This window comes from Parasteatoda tepidariorum, chromosome 3 (genome assembly GCF_982258835.1).
Source record: "Parasteatoda tepidariorum strain Cologne lab strain chromosome 3, Ptep-v5.0, whole genome shotgun sequence".
NCBI lineage: Eukaryota > Metazoa > Arthropoda > Arachnida > Araneae > Theridiidae > Parasteatoda > Parasteatoda tepidariorum.
Genome location: NC_141757.1, coordinates 3,333,745 through 3,353,498, shown reverse-complemented (window position 1 = coordinate 3,353,498; position 19,754 = coordinate 3,333,745). Strand labels below are relative to the sequence as shown.

Genomic DNA, 19,754 nt, shown 5'->3' with positions numbered 1-19,754 from the left:
AATTTTGAACCCAATCCAGAAGACAAGAGAGCTCCTGGATTAAGTATTGAGGAAACATTTGCCTTCGTGGAGGACTTTTTGTGGAAAATAACTAACATTTGCGTTACACGGAGACGGAGACCACGAAAATCTCCCACGGTTAGCCTGACTGCAAAGGGATTCTAATCCATAATCCATATACCACTAATGATATTTTTTTATGTCAGCACGGTGCTCAAGGCAAGCCGGATGCTGATTCGCATCGACCAGCCATCGCTGAGATTCGAACCCGGTTCACTTCATTGGAAGGGGAAAAGTCTATCCTTTGAGCCATCGCGCTCGAACCATAACAGTTGAAATTTATAGGGACATTCCTCTGAAACAACATGTATGTTTTTTTTATGTGCCCTGGGCGCAGAATATGTGACCATGGATGCCAACGCCTTTTCTTAACAAGTAAACGAACACCTTCGTTCTTAGGATATTACCCGTACGGAATAAGTCAGCATACTCATCTGATTTGAATCTGATAGATTATGTATGGGGCATGCTTGGGCCACAAGTTGCAACCAGTCTATTACCTTCTACTTACCTATTGCAACTTCGCAGAGCATAGCGTCCTGTGTGGAGTAATCTTCTCGAAGATCAGCGTGAGAGTCGTGGTGGCTCAGGGGATAGAGCTTTCACCTCCCAATGAGGGGAACTGGGTCCGAATCCCAGTGATGACTGGTTGATTCAAATTCCGTATCCGGCTTGCAATGTCCGCAGTGCTGACGTAAAATATCCCCAGCAATAAACGGATCATGGGTTAGAGTCCCCTTGCCGTCTGGCTAACCGTGGGAGGTTCTCGTGTTCTTCCTTTCCATGTAACGCAAATGTTGGTTAGTTCTATAAAAAAAGTTCTCCACGAAGGTAAATTTCCCACAATACTCGATTCAGGAGTTCCCTTGTCTTCTGGATGGGGTTCAAAATGAAAAGGCCACGGAATTGAGCATTAGTAGTCGTAAAACCAAAAATTGGTTCGGCAGTTCAACGATGGTTATAAAATAAGACCAGCTAGATAATTTGATACTCAGATAATTTGATACTCATGCGAAACATACAATCTATTAAACACCGTACCAATTATGTAATATTAAGTTTTTGTAAAGGAGATATCTTTTATAATTGCTCCAGGGAACAAACATCTTAGTCTTCATTAATGATATCACACATAGACCATATTTTTTTTTCCAAAAGAGTTTTATGAAATAGTCAAGATTGTTTCGGAACCTTTATTTACCGGAACTACAATCATCTTGTTTTTGGACATGAAATATAATAATGCATTTTTAAAATACATTAAAAATAAATTTTGTATTTTATATTATAACCATCATTGAACAGCCGACCCAATTTTGGGTCTACTACTGCAAATATTCAACTCCGCAGCCTTGTAACTTTGAACCAATCCTGAAACAAGGAAACCTGGATCAGTACCCAATGAGGTAAGAATATTTATGGGAGCATGGATTTTGTGACTCGGCAGATTTAAGTCACCATTTACTTTACGGGAAGCCTTCGGACAGCGGGGATCGAACCCACGATCTCCTGGACATGGGTCCGGTGCCCTAACAACCTGGCTATCCCGACCCCTCAGAAATGAATTGAAATATTAGTTGGATTTCTTACTTCCTACAGATGTTTGTATCGTGGCAGGTTCAGACCACTTTCCTGGACTGGCCTTCGTTTCCGCCTGCACCTCAATGGTGTAGTTAGTAAATGGAATCAAGTCCTTTATTAAATAGAATGTTTCTTTTGTCTCATGCAGATTACTTCTGGTGTTGTTAGTCCAGCGGATTCTGTACAGCGTGATTGGGCCAACATCGGGTTTAGGAATGTCCCACTCTATTTCTATGCTTGTATTCTTCACATCCTTTCCTCGAACATTCTTTGGAGCTGATGGGACTGGAAAATAAATATTATAAGCAACATTCTCAGAATACATTTCTATGGTTGTATTTTTCGCGTAATTTTCAACTAATATACAGGGGAGTGAATATGGATAATATATTTTGTTTTTCCAACGATTGTCTGCGGGATAATTATCATTCAGATAGGTCTTTATCAAACAAAATAAACAAATAAATTTTACTTTTTGCGTATTTCGCCAAGTCTCGAGAATTTTTTAAACGAACTGAAAACTTTTTGCACTTATTTATAAAATTTGTTTGTCCCAAGATGAAGTGAAAAAAATGAATTTAAAAAATTATTTTTATTATTTCATTGAATAACAGTCGAAAATTTTTTAAATTGTAAGGTATAAATTTGTTTGTATATGTAATTGTCTCTGTAATCTTACATGGTAAAATGCAAAATTTAAGAGAAATTGGTTGAATAGTAGTGGAGAATTTTAGCGATTTTTTAAAATTTGATTTCTTAAAAACTATTCTATCGATATCTCTCAAATTTTGCATTTCACCATGAAAATACTTTATATGCATACTTTAAGAAGATATAAAAAAATATACCCAAAAATTCAAAATTTGTTCGACCTTTATAAAATTAATAATTAAAAATAATAAATATTCACTAACATTTATTTTTTTAAGGGGACTTATCTTAGGACAAACAACTTTTATAATTATGAGAAAAAATTTTTCAATTCATTTAAAAAGTTCTCTAGATACGACAAAACACGCAAAAAATAATATTTGACTAAGAAAAGTGTTTAACTAAGAAAAACTTTCAAATTTTTTCTACTTAGAAATATCTTCAAGCTGATTGAACATAGAAAAGTTTTCAGTTCGAATCACTGAAATTTGAGAATTTTCAAACTGTTTTTACTTCTAAAACTTCTGATGTTATTGTTACTTATAAATTTCTGAAGTTCTTTAAATAAATTTTGCTTTTGACTTAGAAAAACTTTCGGATTTTTTGTACTAAAAATATTCAGAAATTGCTTGAAAATAGGAAATTTTTTAAGTTGGAATCCCAGAACGTAGAATATTTTTAGACTGCTTGTACTTAGAAAATTTCAGATGTTATTGGTATTTAGAAAATTTCTGAAGTTTTTTAATTTTCAAATTGCTTTCACTTAAAAAAAAAAAAGCATTCACATTTTTCGTGCTTGGAAATATTCTGAAGTTGTTAGAACATGGAAAATTTTATTCGAATTGCAGAACTTTGAAAAGGTTCAAACTGTTTCCTTCAGAAAATTTCTGAAGGTTTCGATACTTAGAAAATCCTGGAAGTTTCGGTACTTTGAAAGTTTTTAAAATTTTCGGAAAATATTCTGAAGTTGCTTGAATATAGAAAATTTTATTCGAATTGCAGAACTTTGAAAATTTTCAAACTGTTAGCAATTTGAAAATTTTTAAAGTTTTTTTGAGCAACTTTCAAATAGTTTCGACTTAGAAAAACTTTCAAATGTTTTGTACTTAGAATTATTCTGAAGTTTTTTGAACATATAAAATATTTTTATTGGAATTGCAGAACTTTGAAAATTTTTAAACTGTTTGCATTTAGAAAATTTCTGAGGGTTTCGGTACTTAGAAAATTTCTGTTCATATTTGCACTTGTAAAATTTCTGTGGAAGATGTTTAAGTAACTTTCAAATTGTTTTGACTTAGAAAAACTTCCACAGTTTTTGTACTTTGAAATAATCTGTACAAACAATTATTTAAACAAAAAAAGGTATCGGAATCTAAAGAATCTGCACTGATTACTAAGGATGTACAGAACATCTATACTGACAGAAAATTTTCGGTGAGGGGTTCACACTTTCGATCTCTTTCTTACCAAACAAAGGGGACCCTATATTCCTGATTGTGGCTATCCCCTACATATTCGAGATCAGAAGTCCGAAATCATCGAAAAAAAGATATGTTAATTTAGAGAAATTGCGTTTTCGATTTCGTATTTTAAAAAATATCGTCGACACTAATTAATTAGCCTATTTGAGGTCACCCCCTCGAATAATTAAGAGTGCGTCATAGATCTTGAAGATCCGATCATTAGATCAAAAGTTATTCATTGTGGTCAGTGAAAACAATTATTTAAATTTTAAAAAAAAAGGTATTGGAATCTAAAGAATCAATGCTGATTACTAAGGGTGTACAGAACATCAAAACTGACAGAAATTTGTAGGTTTTTCTAGTAATAGTCTTCATGCCAGCCATTCATTGAACAACAGATGATACGTGCATCCATCTTCCTCAGAGATATCAATTTCTTTCTTTTTTTATATATATTCTTCTTAATCATCATTGCAGCCCCAAATGCTTTCTCAATTTACTTTCTCCAATATAAAATTTCAGCTAGCTATTTTGCCGGAAATTATCCTCAATTTATGGACATGAAATATAATAATTTCAGGAAAGTTAAAGTAAACACACGATTCACTACAAAATGAAGAAAAATGTGATCGCCGCGAGGCTATCACTGGTTACATATTGGCAAAATGGTTGTTGTCCAATTTTTTTCGGAAAAGAAACTTTATTCTGTTTTCATCTTGGACATCTGTTACTGTTAATCCTGAACTGCTCAGTACACAATTTCGAAGACATATTTGAATGCAGCTCAGACACATTCTGTGTCAATTCTTTTGATGACTGAACAGACACAGAACAGCCAATCGGGATCAATGTTAACATTTTCGGATTTGTAGTACAATGGTGTTTGATGGATGTTGTTGTTAATTTACGTCGCACTAGAGCTGCACAATAGGCTATTGGCGACGGTCAGGGAAACATCCCGGAGGATAATCCAAAGACATGCCATCACAATTTTGATCCTCTGCGGAGGGGAGGTGTTTGATGGAGGTTGTAAGCTGCATCATATACCCGTTTCGGATTCATACATGAAATATCATTTGAAAGCTAGGCTTTTTTTCAATTTTACATGAATAGTGAATGAATCACTTATATTGCGTGGAAGACAGTCTACGATCTTGTGCAAGTTATTGGGTACGTTGACAATGGATCCTTTTATCCCTAACTGGTGATCATTACCTAGTTCTCGTATTTGCCTGAAAGGAATTCGGAGAGCCACCATTCGCTCTTCGGTAGGGTTCAATTCCCTCAACCACTTTGTACTTTTGGGAGGGACGCACTTCATGCTTGTGAACGGAATCCTTTCGTTTTTTCGTTTGTGAGTAACGCTTAAGGAATTTCCGTCTACGTTCTTTGGCTTTTTCAGTCTCGGTAATTTTAGGCCCTGGCATTGCTTTTTCCTTGCTTCAACTCTAACCTTTGGGACCGTGTCAATCAGTTTGGACCCTGCTATGTGTGATATTCACCTGAATTAGTAATGAAAACGATCCAGTTTGATCTGTAGGTTAGAGCTTCTGATTCTTAATTAAAACAATAAAATTAAAGAATCGTGCAAATGATGAAATTCTCTTTTATTCACAACTCAAGAAGTATTTATGGCATCTTTCTGGTCCCATATCTCAAAAATAAACTCACCAACATAATGCGTAACAAAATTAAAAGTGAAAAAGGAGAATTCTAAAAAAGTTACCAAACAGCAGCGGTTGCCATAGCGAAGCATGCTCACTGCTTACTAATACTCTTGATTATTGTAGTTGAAAAGTGTGAGGACGCCATCAGATCCAAAGCAAGACCCATTTTGCCAATGGGCAATAATGCATTTTAAAAATATACACCAAAAATAATTGAAATATTAGTTGGATTTCTTACTTCCTACAGATGTTTGTATCGTGGCAGGTTCAGACCACTTTCCTGGACTGGCCTTCGTTTCCGCCTGCACCTCAATGGTGTAGTTACTGAATGGAATCAAGTCCTTTATTAAATAGAATGTTTCTTTTGTCTCATGCAGATTACTTCTGGTGTTGTTAGTCCAGCGGATTCTGTACACCGTGATTGGGCCAACATCGGGTTTAGGGATGTCCCACTCTATTTCTATGCTTGTATTCTTCACATCCTTTCCTCGAACATTCTTTGGAGCTGATGGGACTGGAAAATAAATATTATGAGCAACATTCTCACAATACATTTCTATGGTTGTATTTTTCACGTAATTTTTAACGAATATACACAGGAGTGATTATAGATTATATATTTTATATAATCTATAATCACTCCTGTACTAACATACAGGGGAGTGAATATTTATAATATATTTTGTTTTTCAAATAATCGTTTGTGGGATAATAATCATTCAATTTATAAAACACAAACAGCTTACCTCCCTCACTTGTCCGTAACCTAAGTTGCTTCGACCACGGTCCATAACTAGCCATTGTTTTGGCCTGCACTTGGATGAAGTAATACTGATAAGGTTTCAATTTCTGAATGCGGAAAACTCTATCCTTCGTTTCTTGCTCACCATTTCTGCTGTTGCTCATGTCCATCCACCTCACTTTGTAGAGAACAATGGGGCCAGCACTGTCACCAGGACTGTCCCACGCTATACCGAGGCTCGTGTTAGTTGTAAGGTTTTCTCGAAGATTAATAGGAGATAGTGGAACTGGAAAATGACAAACATCTATTTTTAGGATTAGTTACAAAAAAAGGTTTCACCACTCGTAATACGAGGGTTGTAAATTAAATAGTGACAACTTAACCTTGAAACTTACAGAAGGGCGGGCATGCGCAAATAGGATATGGGAGAGGTGAGGTGGCGCTGTTGTCGATGTGTAGAGTGCAAAAAACAGTCGATTTGCTTAGAAGGGTAGTTGTTGCGTGGCGTTAAAGTGAGGAGTTTCGTTTCCATCGCTCTTAAGCATGTTGTCAAAAGGCTTAATGACGAAAAAAGAACAGATGCTTGAACCCATTGTGCTACTGTCCTATAGGGTAAAGCATTTGCGCCACAGGCTTCCACTAATCCACGATAGCATTCTGTTGCATTTTTGCCACGGACAACCTCGATTTTAAGCCACGACCGCTGATCACCTTTTGAAAACATGCTTTAGAGCGATGGAAACGAAACTCCTCACTTTAACGACACACAACAACTACCCTTCTAAGCAGATTGACTGTTTTTTGCACTCTACACATCGACAACAGCGCCACCTCACCGCTCTCATAGCCTATTCGCGCATGCCCGCCCTTCTGTAAGTTTCAAGGTTAAGTTGCCACTATTTAATTTACAACCCTAGTATATGAAAAACATAAATCTCGGAGAATAAAATTTTTAGTGAGACTTCCAAGCGATCACGAATTTTACTCCATATCCCAAGAAATGCACCATCCTATATTGTTATTGTACTGCTTACAATATGACTTGTGCTATTTGCAATTGCGCACTTAATTTAAACTGAAAACTTTAACTAAAAACTGAAAACAAGAAATATAAAAATAAATTAAAGTCAATCCTACTTGGATCAAGGAAGAAAAATTTTAATTTAGTTACTTTATTACTGAATAATTAAAATTTTTTCTCCCATATAAAAATATAATTAATTAATAAAAATTTAATGAATGAATTAATCAAAAGTATTTTATTAGCTGTTAAAAATTTGAACACGATACAGGGTGAGTGTGAACTAATAGTGGGAATTGAGTAACACAGGGCAGCCCTTACATTGTGAAGTTAATTTCCTTAAAACGATTTATGGCTCACTACCTTGTAGAATTTCCAAAATACAGAAAAACATCATGAATGAAAACAACACGCATATTTAAATACAAATCTGAATGAAACTGCCAAGCCTGTTCATCGTTTTTTAAGAACTAACATCAGAGGTTTTCAAAATTCAGTACCAGATTTAGAATCTTGTTATTGTTTACACTCATTTTTGAAATGTCTGTCAGAAAGAAAGAGAAAATTATGTACATCACAAAAAAATGGATAAGCCTGAATAACTTTTGATCTAATGATCGGATCTGTACGTTCTAGGACTCAATCTTAGTGGTTCGAGTGGGTGACCTTATATGTGCTAATATCCTCGTTTGTAGACGGATCATGGGTTAGAGTCCTCCTGCCGTCAGGCTAATCGTGGGTGGTCTTCTTTTCCATGTGAAACAAATGCAGGTTACTTCCATCAAAAAGTCCTCCACGAAGGCAAATTTCTCCCAATACTTGATTCATGATTTCCCTTGTCTTCTGGATTGAGTTCTTTAATTACAGGGCTACGGAGTTGAACATTAGTAGTCGTTAACTGAAACAATAGAGTTGGCTGTTCAACGACGGTTATAAAATAAAAATAAAAATATATCCTACCTCCGATGTCTGTTTGTATGACTACGGGTTCGGACCATGCCCCATAGCCAGCATTCGTTTTTGCCTGCACCGAGATGCTATAGTTTGTATAAGGATTTAATCCATCGATGAGATAGGCGGAAGCCTCAATTTCCTTTTCTGCCCAACTATTGTTCCTCATGTTCAACCATTTCAGTTTGTAGAGGCTGATGGATCCTACTACAGGATGTGGTTCATCCCACTCCATTTCGATGCTAGAGTTGGTCACGCCTTTCTCACGAAGATTCAGAGGAGAAGATGGAACTGTAAAGAAAATAATATCTTTGATGAAACTTTAAACTCCTAATGAAATATAGCCTTTTGAAAACGATTGCATACTGTCCGAACTGATTATCAAATGTAAGCGAAAATACACTGATGTGAGAAATAAAGAGAATTTGCAGACTGGGTCGATTATCCCTAGAACTATTGGACCTGTATCAAACATAGTTCTAATATATTTTTGGTATTTAATTGTCAAAAATACTTTTTTGAAATTTCCATGACGCTTTTTTTAGAACTATGTTTTATGTAGTTTTAAGTTCCATATACTTTCCTAACTTGAAAGATTTTGCTCCAATTGAAAATCAAGAGGGAAACTAACGTACTTCCTTCCTCTATGACTCTCCACACGATAATGGTGAAAACATACGAAGTGTTGCCACAAGTAGAGAGTTCTGCTCTACGTCACCTGTAGCCCATTTCAAACGCCAATCGTTATGAATTTTATTTCATTCCAAAACACTTTTTTGAAATTTCCAGACAAATTATTTTTTCTGCATTCATATCAGATCATTACAATCACTTACATTCTAATCATACAACCGTTAGAGCGTGTTCTAAATAACAGCATACATTCTCCTTTTCAGCAATCTATGGATGGTTTCATTTTATTTCATAACCGTCTTTGAACATCCGACCCAAATATTGGGTTTATGACTGCTGATGTTCAACTCCGTAGCCCTGTCATTTTGAACCCAATTCAGAAGACAAGGAAACTCCTGGATCAAGTATTGGATGAAATTCGAATGACTTTTTGATGAAACTAACCTGCATTTACGTTACATGGAGAGGAAGACCACGAGAGCCTACTACGGTTACCCTGATGGAAAGGGGACTCTAATCCATGATCCGTCTACCACTGAGGATATTTTATGTCAGCACTGTGGTCGGTGCAAGCCGGGTGCGGATTCGCGTCTACCTGCCATCACTGCACGTCTACCTGCCATTCGAACCCGTTTCACTTCGTTGGCAGGCGAACGCTCTATCCCACTCCATTTCGATGCTAGAGTTGGTCACGCCTTTCTCACGAAGATTCAGAGGAGAAGATGGAACTGTAAAGAAAATAATATCTTTGATGAAACTTTAAACTCCTAATGAAATATAGCCTTTTGAAAACGATTGCATGCAGTCAGAGTTGATTATCAAACGTAAACGAAAATACACTGACGTAAGAAATTAAGAGAATTTGCTGACTTGGTCGTTTATCTCTAGAACTACTGGACCTAGATTAAACATAGTTGCAAAACAAAGCGTCATGGAAATTTAAAATGAATATAAAAATATTTTTAACAATTAAATATGAAAAGTATTAGGAGAAGGAAAAATATCGAATTACATTCCTATATTACTGAAAAGAGGAGGAGAGGGAAAGGGAAATGGACAAAGGCATGCAACCGGTTTTCTCCCCAGATGGCGCATTCGAGCTCTGCGATCGCCTATATTAATGCACAACTATTGGCGATCGCAACACTCGAATACGCCATCTGGGGAGAGACCGGTTTCATGTTTTTAGCCCTTCTCCCTTCCCTCTCCTCCTCTTTTCAGTTGTATAGGAATGTACTGCGCTATTTTCCCTTTTCTTAATATTTTTCCTTTTTATTTCATAAAAATATTTTTTAAAATTTCCGTGATAGTTTTCATTAGAACTATGTTTAATGTAGTTTTCAGCTCCATATAGTTCTCCAACTTAAAAGATTTTAATCTATATGAAAATCGAGAGAGAAACTAACGTACTTCCTTCCTCTATGACTTTCCACACGCTAATGGTGAAAGCATGTGAAGGGTTGCCATAGGAAAAGAGTTCTGCTCTACGCCACCTGCAGCCCATTTCGATCGCCAATAAATTTTCTTTCCTTTTTTTTTTTTTTAAATATTTTTCGTTTTTAATAGCTAAAACTATTTTTTAACAAAATGTCCATGATGTTCTTTTAGAGCTATGTTTAATGCAGTTTTCAGTTCTATATAGTTTCTTAACTTAAAAGATTTTACTTTATTTGAAAATCAAGACAGAAACTAATGTACTTCCTTCTACGACTTTCCACACGCTAATGGTGAAAGCATTCGAAATGTTGCCACAGGTAGAGAGTTCTGCTCTACGTCACCTGTAGCCCATTTCGATCGCCAAGTGTTATGAATTTTATTTCATTCCAAAACTGCTGCTGACACTTTTTTGAAATTTCAAGACAAATTTACTTTTTCTGCACTCATATCATATCATTACAATCACTTACATTTTAATCTTACAGTTGTTTGAGTGTGTTCTAAGTAACCGCACGCATTCTCCTTTTCAACAATCTGTGGATGGTTTCATATCATTTCATAACCGTCTTTTAACAGCCGACCCAATTTTTAGATTTATGACTACTAATGTTCAACTCCGTAGCCTTGTCATTTTGAACCCAATACAGAAGACAAGGAAACTCCTAATCAAGTATTGGGAGAAATTCGGAAGACATTTTGATGAAACTAACCCATGATGAAACTAGTTATAAACAGGGTTTTCCCTAAAGACCACTCTTAATATATGAAAAATATAAATCACGGTGGATAAAATTATTAATGAGACTTCCAAGCGATTACGATTTTTCACTCCATATCCTGAAAACCCGGCATCCTGTATTAATATCTTACTGCTTACAATATGTCCTGTGCTATTTGTCATTGCGCACTTAATTTTAACTGAAAGCTTTAACTAGAAACTGAAAACAAGTAATATAAGAAAAAATTAAAGTCAATACTACTTAGATCAAAAAAGAAAATTTTTAATTTAGTTACTTTTTATTCAATAATTACATTTTTTCTGCCATATAAAAATAAAATTAATTAATAAAAATTTAATGAATGAATTAATAAAAAGTAATTTATTAACGGTTAAAAATTTGAACACGATTCAGGGAAAGTGTGAACTAATAGTGGGAATTGAGTAACACAGGGCAGCCCTTACATTGTGATGTTAATTTCCTTAAAACGATTTATGGCTCACTACCTTGTAGAATTTCCAAAATACAGAAAAACATCATGAATGAAAACAACACGCATATTTAAATACAAATCTGAATGAAACTGCCAAGCCTGTTCATCGTTTTTTAAGAACTAACATAAGAGGTTTTCAAAATTCAGCACCGGATATAGAATCTTGTTATTGTTTACACTCATTTTTGAAATGTTCGTCAGAAAGAAAGAGAAAATGATGTACATCACAAAAAAAATGGATAAACCTACATAACTTTTGATTTAATGATCGGATCTGTACTTTCTAGAACTCAATCTGTATGGTTCGAGAGGGCGACCTAAAATATGCTAATATCTTCGTTTGTAGACAGATCATGGGTTAGAGTCCTCTTGCCGTCAGGCAAACCGTGGGAGCTCTTCCTCTCCATGTGAAGTAAATGGTGGTTACTTCCATCAAAACGTCCTCCACGAAGGTAATTTTCTCCCACTACTTGAGCCAGGAGCTGCTTGGTCTTCTGGATTGGGTTTTAAATTACTAGCCTACGGAGTTGAAGATTAGAAGTCGTAAACTCAAAAAAAATTGGGTTGGCTGTACAAAAATAAAATAAAAAATATATCCTACCTCCGATATCTGTTAGTATAACCACGGGTTTGGACCATGCCCCATAGCCAGCATTCGTTTTCGCCTGCACCGAGATGCTATAGTTTGTATAAGGATTTAATCCATCGATGAGAAAAGTGGAGGCCTCAGTTTCCTTTTCTGCCCAACTATTGTTCTTCATGTTCAACCATTTCAGTTTGTAGAGGCTGATGGATCCTACTACAGGATGCGGTTCATCCCACTCCATTTCGATGCTAGAGTTGGTCACGCCTTTCTCACGAAGATTCAGAGGAGAAGATGGAACTGTAAAGAAAATGATATCGTTGATGAAACTTTAAACTCCTAATGAAATATAGCCTTTTGAAAACGATTGCATGCAGTCAGAGCTGATTATCAAACGTAAACGAAAATACACTGACGTAAGAAATTAAGAGAATTTGCTGACTTGGTCGTTTATCTCTAGAACTACTGGACCTAGATTAAACATAGTTGCAAAACAAAGCGTCATAGAAATTTAAAATGAAAATAAAAATATTTGTAACAATTAAATATGAAAAGTATTAGGAGAAGGAAAAATATCGAATTACATTCCTATATTACTGAAAAGAGGAGGAGAGGGAAAGGGAAATGGACAAAGGCATGCAACCGGTTTTCTCCCCAGATGGCGCATTCGAGCTTTGCGATCGCCTATATTAATGCACAACTATTGGCGATCGCATCACTCGAATACGCCATCTGGGGAGAGACCGGTTTCATGTTTTTAGCCCTTCTCCCTTCCCTCTCCTCCTCTTTTCAGTTGTATAGGAATGTACTGCGCTATTTTCCCTTTTCTTAATATTTTTCCTTTTTATTTCATAAAAATATTTTTTAAAATTTCCGTGATAGTTTTCATTAGAACTATGTTTAATGTAGTTTTCAGCTCCATATAGTTCTCCAACTTAAAAGATTTTAATCTATATGAAAATCGAGAGAGAAACTAACGTACTTCCTTCCTCTATGACTTTCCACACGCTAATGGTGAAAGCATGTGAAGTGTTGCCATAGGAAAAGAGTTCTGCTCTACGCCACCTGCTGCCCATTTCGATCGCCAATAAATTTTCTTTCCTTTTTTTTTTAAAAATATTTTTCGTTTTTAATAGCTAAAACTATTTTTTAACAAAATGTCCATGATGTTCTTTTAGAGCTATGTTTAATGCAGTTTTCAGTTCTATATAGTTTCTTAACTTAAAAGATTTTACTTTATTTGAAAATCAAGACAGAAACTAATGTACTTCCTTCTATGACTTTCCACACGCTAATGGTGAAAGCATTCGAAGTGTTGCCACAGGTAGAGAGTTCTGCTCTACGTCACCTGTAGCCCATTTCGATCGCCAAGTGTTATGAATTTTATTTCATTCCAAAACTGCTGCTGACACTTTTTTGAAATTTCAAGACAAATTTACTTTTTCTGCACTCATATCATATCATTACAATCACTTACATTTTAATCTTACAGTTGTTTGAGTGTGTTCTAAGTAACCGCATGCATTCTCCCTTTCAACAATCTGTGGATGGTTTCATTTCATTTCATAACCGTCTTTTAACAGCCGACCCAATTTTTGGGTTTATGACTACTAATGTTCAACTCCGTAGCCTTGTCATTTTGAACCCAATACAGAAGACAAGGAAACTCCTAATCAAGTATTGGGAGAAATTCGGAAGACATTTTGATGAAACTAACCCATGATGAAACTAGTTATAAACAGGGTTTTCCCTAAAGACCAATCTTAATATATGAAAAATATAAATCACGGTGGATAAAATTATTAATGAGACTTCCAAGCGATTACGATTTTTCACTCCATATCCTGAAAACCCGGCATCCTGTATTAATATCTTACTGCTTACAATATGTCCTGTGCTATTTGCCATTGCGCACTTAATTTTAACTGAAAGCTTTAACTAGAAACTGAAAACAAGTAATATAAGAAAAAATTAAAGTCAATACTACTTAGATCAAAAAAGAAAAACTTTAATTTAGTTACTTTTTATTCAATAATTACATTTTTTCTGCCATATAAAAATAAAATTAATTAATAAAAATTTAATGAATGAATTAATAAAAAGTAATTTATTAACGGTTAAAAATTTGAACACGATTCAGGGAAAGTGTGAACTAATAGTGGGAATTGAGTAACACAGGGCAGCCCTTACATTGTGATGTTAATTTCCTTAAAACGATTTATGGCTCACTACCTTGTAGAATTTCCAAAATACAGAAAAACATCATGAATGAAAACAACACGCATATTTAAATACAAATCTGAATGAAACTGCCAAGTCTGTTCATCGTTTTTTAAGAACTAACATAAGAGGTTTTCAAAATTCAGCACCGGATTTAGAATCTTGTTATTGTTTACACTCATTTTTGAAATGTTCGTCAGAAAGAAAGAGAAAATGATGTACATCACAAAAAAATGGAGAAACCTACATAACTTTTGATTTAATGATCGGATCTGTACTTTCTAGAACTCAATCTGTATGGTTCGAGAGGGTGACCTTAAAAATGTTAATATCTTCGTTTGTAGACAGATCATGGGTTAGAGTCCTCTTGCCGTCAGGCAAACCGTGGGAGCTCTTCCTCTCCATGTGAAGTAAATGCAGGTTACTTCCATGAAAACATCCTGCACGAAGGTAATTTTCTCCCACTACTTGAGCCAGGAGCTCCCTGGTCTTCTGTATTGTGTTTAAAATTACTGGCCTACGGAGTTGAAGATTATTAGTCGTAAACTCAAAAAAATTGGGTCTGCTGTACAAAAATAAAATAAAAAATATATCCTACCTCCGATATCTGTTAGTATAACCACGGGTTCGGACCATGCCCCATAGCCAGCATTCGTTTTTGCCTGCACCGAGATGCTATAGTTTGTATAAGGATTTAATCCATCGATGAGATAGGTGGAAGCCTCAATTTCCTTTTCTGCCCAACTATTGTTCTTCATGTTCAACCATTTCAGTTTGTAGAGGCTGATGGATCCTACTACAGGATGCGGTTCATCCCACTCCATTTCGATGCTAGAGTTGGTCACGCCTTTCTCACGAAGATTCAGAGGAGAAGATGGAACTGTAAAGAAAATAATATCTTTGATGAAACTTTAAACTCCTAATGAAATATAGCCTTTTGAAAACGATTGCATACTGTCCGAACTGATTATCAAATGTAAGCGAAAATACACTGATGTGAGAAATAAAGAGAATTTGCAGACTGGGTCGATTATCCCTAGAACTATTGGACCTGTATCAAACATAGTTCTAATATATTTTTGGTATTTAATTGTCAAAAATACTTTTTTGAAATTTCCATGACGCTTTTTTTAGAACTATGTTTTATGTAGTTTTAAGTTCCATATACTTTCCTAACTTGAAAGATTTTGCTCCAATTGAAAATCAAGAGGGAAACTAACGTACTTCCTTCCTCTATGACTCTCCACACGATAATGGTGAAAACATACGAAGTGTTGCCACAAGTAGAGAGTTCTGCTCTACGTCACCTGTAGCCCATTTCAAACGCCAATCGTTATGAATTTTATTTCATTCCAAAACACTTTTTTGAAATTTCCAGACAAATTATTTTTTCTGCATTCATATCAGATCATTACAATCACTTACATTCTAATCATACAACCGTTAGAGCGTGTTCTAAATAACAGCATACATTCTCCTTTTCAGCAATCTATGGATGGTTTCATTTTATTTCATAACCGTCTTTGAACATCCGACCCAAATATTGGGTTTATGACTGCTGATGTTCAACTCCGTAGCCCTGTCATTTTGAACCCAATTCAGAAGACAAGGAAACTCCTGGATCAAGTATTGGATGAAATTCGAATGACTTTTTGATGAAACTAACCTGCATTTACGTTACATGGAGAGGAAGACCACGAGAGCCTACTACGGTTACCCTGATGGAAAGGGGACTCTAATCCATGATCCGTCTACCACTGAGGATATTTTATGTCAGCACTGTGGTCGGTGCAAGCCGGGTGCGGATTCGCGTCTACCTGCCATCACTGCACGTCTACCTGCCATTCGAACCCGTTTCACTTCGTTGGCAGGCGAACGCTCTATCCCCTGAGCCATCACGGCTTTCTGTGGACAGTTGACCGTATAAAGCTAAGCACAGATGGCGATAGGGGGTTGAAATTCGTCGTAAGATTTCTGGGTTACTGCTTCCGATTGAATTTTACGCCTAAACATGAAAAAGTGCTTCATCCAATATTATTATACTTGTAGAGTTTACATTATAACGCGTTCTTTCAATTTAACTTTCAACGAAGCAAACTACAAATGAATTCGGAAGACTTTACAAGCATGCTATGATGTGATCCAAAAAATATCAAACACAAATATAGTAAAAAAAGGGATAACACTCAATACATAGAAAACCTGATCTCGTTTAAAGGTTAGAAGGTTTCACCTTTTTAGGTTTAAATTAAAAGGTTTTTGCTGAGTGAAAGTAAACCTTATTTTGCTACCTGGGAAGTATATCAATTGTTTAATGTGGACCATCCGACGATGTTAGCTAGTTCATATCACATCCTTGCACGTTACAATACTAGATCCTGATCTCATGTTAGTTGATTTATCCTGCTTTATCTATTGTCTTTTAGCACTAGGCTGACCGCTGATACGAAATTAAGAACTTGACGCCATTCAACATGTTCGCGGAACCGGGAGCAGCTCATGCCTCGAATCCGAATCACTGATGTCAACGAACAAACTCACAGTTTCACAGCCAGCACAGTCTCCCTCCATTTGGATCAACAGAGAACACCACCACCTCTGCGTAAGCATCATATTCCAAATCCAAAAAATACCTTAAGAAAAGCAGCTGGCGCAATAGTTAAAGGTTTATTTTAACTCAGAAATTTTTTTTTAATGTAAATCTAAAAAGGTCTGTAATACGGTTTACGTGTAAACCTTCTAACCTTAAAACGAGATCTGTGACAGCCTGCTCTATTCTATTCACATTACTCTAATCCAAAACCGTAGAAAACAGCCATCTAAATAAAAACTTTAAATCAAGGTAGACTTACAGTTTACAAGCGGGAAAAAAAATCTTTTCATAAAGCTAGTCTCGAGGAGAAAATAATCTTAAATCTAGTTTATTATAAGGTTTCCTTTTGCAAAGTCTTGTATGCTCAGCTGAAACCCACCTTGTCATGAAATTTTAATGGACAATGCAATTTGATCCTATCGTTAGTCAACAAAAACATCATGATGGATCCAAGTGACCATTTTACCTAAGTTATAATACTGTTTAAAAAAACTTTAACAAATAATTTCTAATCCTTTTAGGATGAAATGTTTGAAACTGCAATGTCTTTGCGTTATTTGAAAAAAAGGTTTTCAGTACAAACATTTTCCCGAAGAAAATTCCGACGCAAGGTGGACGTAAGGTTACTTGCTTTCTGGGCATGTCTTATATACTGGTGAATTGGCATTTAATATTTAAAGTGATAGTTACTCCACAGAATCATAACGCTTACTTCCATCTTTGGTTTGTGTGATAATAGGATCTGACCATGGTCCGAATCCGGCATCCGTCTTAGCTTGGACCTGGATTGTGTAGTTTGTGTAAGGAGATAAGTCTTGTATCAGATAGGTCCTGTTCAGAGCTTCTGCATCACCCTCGGTTTTTGAACTCGTCCATTTTATTTTGTAGAAAAGAATGGGACCCACATACGGATAGGGTTCATCCCACGTCAATTCAATACTCGAGTTCGTGAGGCTCGTATTCTGAATTTTGAGAGGATGTGAAGGAACTAGAAAAGGAAGAAAAAAGAAGTAATATAAAAAAAATATAAAGTCAATTACTACTTAGGTTAACAAAGAAAACTTTTATTTTAGTTACTTTTTATCCGTATTTTAAGTCCGAAATGATAAAGAGACACATATTTTATCAAAAGAAAATTTTTCATGTTTTGCAGCGTAAAAGATTATGTGTACAGTGAGCAAAAAAATAAACGAAACACCCTGAATAATTTTCGATCCAATTATCAGATTTTCTCTTACTTCAAATATGCTCATTATTTAGCTCAGATAATATATCAGATTACGAAACCAGACACAAAAACGTACTTTCTCTGAATAAACATACCTTTTTTCTTACGGTTTTGGACCCCAAAACATAGGGGGAAATCGCAATCTGGAAAATATGATCCTAATAATTTGGTTAGGAGAGACTAAAATTTGCACCCTTTAATGTAAATTTTACTCTGCGTACTTCCCTCTAACTGGAAAATTTTTTAAGTAAATTAAAAAAAATTGCACTTAATTTTAAAATTCGTTTATTTAAAGATAATTTCATGCAAAAATTTTCATACTTATTTATTACTTTTCACTATTTTATTTTAAATAGTGGAGAAAATTTTTTGAATTGTTTGGTTTACAAATTTTTAGCTCATATTAAGGAATGTAATTTATGAGGCAAAATACGAAATTTGAATAAAACCGTTCGAATAATTCCTGAGAAATCAAATTTCAATTAAACAACTTATTTGAAATTAGATATCTCAGGAACTGTTCGACCACTTTCGCTTAAATTTTATATTTTTAGACTTAGAATTACATTCTCTAAAATGAAGTAAAAAGTGGTATACTTTTCAATTCAAAAATTTTCACTATTTTTAAATAAAGAGGAAAAAAATAATAAATAATTACTAAAATAATATTTTTTGCATGAAATTATCTGTGGATAAACAAATTTTACAATCGTACGCGAGAGTTATTATATTCGCTTAAAAATTTCTCATATTATGACAAAATACACAAAAAGTCAAAATAACATTAAGGGGTCCAAACTCTCGATCAGACTATTGGAATCATTTTTCATAGATTGTGGCTACTTCCTATATTTTGAGGGTCAAAAATCCAAATACGTCAACAAAAAAAGAAGGTATGTTTATTCAGAGAAACAACGTTTTTTGTCTGGTTTCGTAACTTAAATTGGTTGTTGTCGTCGTTGGTCATTAAGACAAGAGTTGTTTTTTCCAGTGGTGCCAACTATGACAGATAACTCGACTTCTGCCACACCCATACGTCACACTCGTTTATAGTGCGAACCCATTCATACATCTATTCATTCATCCATAGATCGTAATTTTAATCTGAACCAGAGAACGATCAATCTGCAATTCAGTACCCCCAGAGGTATAATTTGTTATGAGAACATGGAGGACTGTATGTTCCGAAAGATTTAACGTGTACCAGTCACCATTTACTACACGAGGAGGCTTCAGTCGACGGGATTCGAACTCCTTGCCACGAACGTGAGTCCAGCACCCTGCCAACCAAGCTATCCCAGCTCCGCCTTGCTAATTAATATGCATATTTGAAGTCACTTCATCGCACTACCCTGCCGACAATTTTACCTTGGCCTAAGTTGGGTTCAAAACTGGCTCGATATGGGTCTTATAAGAACATGCACCGAGGGACCAATATTGGATGTCTAGATTTTTGTCCTAGGGTGCTGGGCCCATGTCCAAGAGGTCGTGGGTTCGATCCTCGCCGGCCGAAGACTCCCCGTGTAGTAAATGGTGACTGATGCACGTTAAATCTGTCAAGTCTCAAAGTCCTCCATGTTCCCATAACAAATCAACACCTCTGGGGGTACTGATCCAGCAGTTTCCTTGTCTTCTGGATTGGTTCAAAAATTACAAGGCTACGGAGTTGAACATTAGTAGTCGTAAACCCATGAAATTGGGTCGGCTGTTCA

At 35.5% G+C, this 19,754-nt stretch overlaps 1 protein-coding gene across 9 annotated transcripts in view; it reads right to left on the bottom strand.

Annotated features, from left to right (window-relative positions):
• LOC107454124 (phosphatidylinositol phosphatase PTPRQ) overlaps positions 1-19,754 on the bottom strand; it is a 124,052-nt gene that overhangs the window by 48,887 nt on the left and 55,411 nt on the right. For 4 of the 9 annotated variants that reach the window (XR_015432352.1, XM_087158602.1, XM_087158601.1 and 1 more), the window contains 7 exons: positions 17,527-17,802; positions 14,820-15,101; positions 12,020-12,301; positions 8,146-8,427; positions 6,169-6,450; positions 5,661-5,936; positions 1,651-1,926 (listed from right to left, as the gene is read on the bottom strand). Coding sequence is in view for 8 of the 9 variants with exons in the window: in XM_087158602.1 (XP_087014728.1) it covers positions 1,651-1,926; positions 5,661-5,936; positions 6,169-6,450; positions 8,146-8,427; positions 12,020-12,301; positions 14,820-15,101; positions 17,527-17,802 (1,956 nt within the window). In the remaining variant the exon portion in view is untranslated. The remainder of the gene's footprint in view (positions 1-1,650; positions 1,927-5,660; positions 5,937-6,168; positions 6,451-8,145; positions 8,428-12,019; positions 12,302-14,819; positions 15,102-17,526; positions 17,803-19,754) is intronic. The other 5 variants (XM_087158604.1, XM_087158607.1, XM_087158605.1 and 2 more) reach the window with 4 other exon arrangements.